General features: G+C 44.9%; 1 protein-coding gene across 1 annotated transcript; it reads left to right on the top strand.

Annotated features, from left to right (window-relative positions):
• Positions 1-868: 868 nt before the first annotated feature.
• SARC_14220 (hypothetical protein) lies at positions 869-1,133 on the top strand (the record flags this gene model as incomplete). The annotated part of the gene is made up of 1 exon (XM_014291647.1): positions 869-1,133. A coding segment is annotated over one exon (265 nt), but the record flags the coding sequence as incomplete, so codon positions are not given.
• Positions 1,134-2,554: the final 1,421 nt, after the last annotated feature.

The following is a 2,554-nucleotide window of genomic DNA, read 5'->3' as shown; positions in this document are numbered from 1 at the left end:
AGCGTAGCACATGTGTATGTGTAGGTAATTTGGACACACATATATATATGTTTGCGTGCTATTGTCGGGCTTATCCCGGCCATTTTTCGATTGTTTTTAGCATTTATATCGACACAAATTAGTTTGTGACGCATACTGGCCGAAGAAAAGATGTATTACATAGTAGATAACCCAACTTTTATTTATATTTTGTTTTGTGGTACAGGCATGTTATTGCAATTGTCAGGGGAACACGGCTGTTTTAGACCCCATAAGTGCACCCATAAGTATTTCGGCCGCTACCAAAACCATCGAAGGCGAACCATGTTCTGTTGCTTGGAGCATTACCATCTACCAGGACATGGCGTTTGTCTGCTACGAGGTCGAGGGATCTGACGGCATGGAGTATGTGATGTTATGGTTTAGAAATCGCGGGTGTAGTTTGGTAGAGAGCTGACGTGGCGCAGTGTGCGGTGTGTTGAAGTGATTACTTGACCTGTCCACTTTTATTTTTGGGACACTCACCATGCACAGAGTAGTGTCTGTTGAACACTCGCCATGCACAGAGTAATGTCTGTTGAACACGCACCATGCACAGAGTAGTGTCTGAGTGAGTATCGCTTTCCGTATTCAGGGCTGCACTCGCACGAGTTCGCGTCGTCCAGTCATTTATATTTTCGTTTTTGCGTTCCATCGCAGGTATTGATGCTTTCCAGAAGTAACCGCGTTTCAGGGTTTCAGCCCATACACCGAGACACAGACCTGTTTTCCCAAGTCCTTATAAAAGTTATATGTGCGAGTTCACTCCAGAAACCTCGAATCATCAACAACTTCCATCACCACAGCCTCGACGAACCAAACACTAATGCGGCATATTAAACTACCTTAGGTTCACGCAACAGCGTGCTCTGCACCACGGTAAGACCGACGCGGAGGTCAAGAGGATCGCTCTCTTGGTCTTATCAGCACCCGACTACGACTCCTTGTACTCGGAGATGGCAACCATGACGCAGTCGAACAAGGAACGGTACTGCCAGATCCATGGGTATGCGCTATACAACGAAGACCGCATGGCCGTGAACAAGACGTTGTGGGCCACAAAGGCCGCCACACGCACTGAGGCGTATGTCAAGCATCTCCACAAGCATGAATGGGTAGGTGGGTGATTGTGTAGTGGCTCTGTTGATATGGCGTGAAAACGTGCATCACGGGCAATTAGCATATTCATAAGTATGGATGAGGTAGTGGTTAAGCTTTTATGTTACTATTTATAGACCTGATCAAAGAAGTGCACCATTGGCATCTGTCATGTCTGAGTTTGAATGGGCGAGGGGTGGTTAGCTATTATCTTCATAGATATGAGTGAGTAGGTATACATCTGGCACTTCACGATCAGTACTGGATAGGTGATTTAGCGATGGTCTGGTAGGAATGAGGAATGGGTTGATTTGCGTTTAGCATCTTCGGAGCAGTGTTTTCATAGGTACAAACGAGTATGTGCGCATTCAAGCACACGACGGATAATGTATAAAGCGCAAACTACACGTGTATAAACATATTCAGCATTCTCATGTACCTGCACGAGTATATGCTGAGCTTGAGTTGGCGATCCTATATGCCACATGCACGTATGAGCGAATCAGTTTGTATTCGCTGCATCTCATTCGGCCTACAATAACATGGAGAACGTGTTCACGGGCATTACAGGCCAGACCGAATTGGGACGGGTGGCAGTCACTCTAGGATGAAGCAATGATGACGTGTCTGAAAAACAGTACCACAACAAACATCAAGCCCATAGCCCTGCCCCCACAAACATGTACTTACTCAATGTTCAACTTGAAAAATGCCACAGATGTGGTGGACGGATTCCGATGTGGTTGTCACCAACGCCAACCAGCGCGTGGAACATCTGCTGGCCGATACCGACGACTATGACTTTGTGTGCACGAAAGATTGGATGAAGCGCGGCGGTCAATTGAATTCGGGAGTCATATTCCTTCGCAACAGGTAGGTATATCAATTGCCTTGGCAGTAGTGCGTGTCTGTAGAGTTGTTGCCGGTTCGCTATATATACCAACACCGGGGCCATCGATATCTTGTATGTCCTACGCGTAATCTCTATGGAGCGGGCTGTCCACACACGCACTACATTGATCTGAGTCAACGTTCGTGTGCAATGCTCCCACACTGTATGCGACTAGTGCGTTTTAATCTATGTGTACCTTTGTTCTTTTCTGCACCAATCAGTTGCTTTTGTTGCACCGGATAGTATTCATGGGCTATTAGGAAGTACAGTACTAGTTAGGAAGTACAACGTTGCAATCTTGGACATGCAGTGAACAGCTTTGTACGTTTGAAACAATGCAAATATAGGCCCCGAGATGGATAAACTTTTTTCATGTCATCGTAAGTGTGCGTCTATATGAAGTAGATTGGGATTATGAATTCACAACTGTTATGTATATTATATATATATATATGTATATATGTACGTATGTATATATGTACGTATGTATATGTGTATGTGTATATACACACGCACACACACACATACATTATATATATATATACT

The sequence above is a fragment of the Sphaeroforma arctica genome, assembly GCF_001186125.1.
Source record: "Sphaeroforma arctica JP610 unplaced genomic scaffold supercont1.4315, whole genome shotgun sequence".
In the NCBI taxonomy this organism is placed as follows: Eukaryota; class Ichthyosporea; order Ichthyophonida; genus Sphaeroforma; species Sphaeroforma arctica.
The sequence above is the reverse complement of the archived record's forward strand: the minus strand, read 5'-3'. Positions and strand labels throughout refer to the sequence as shown.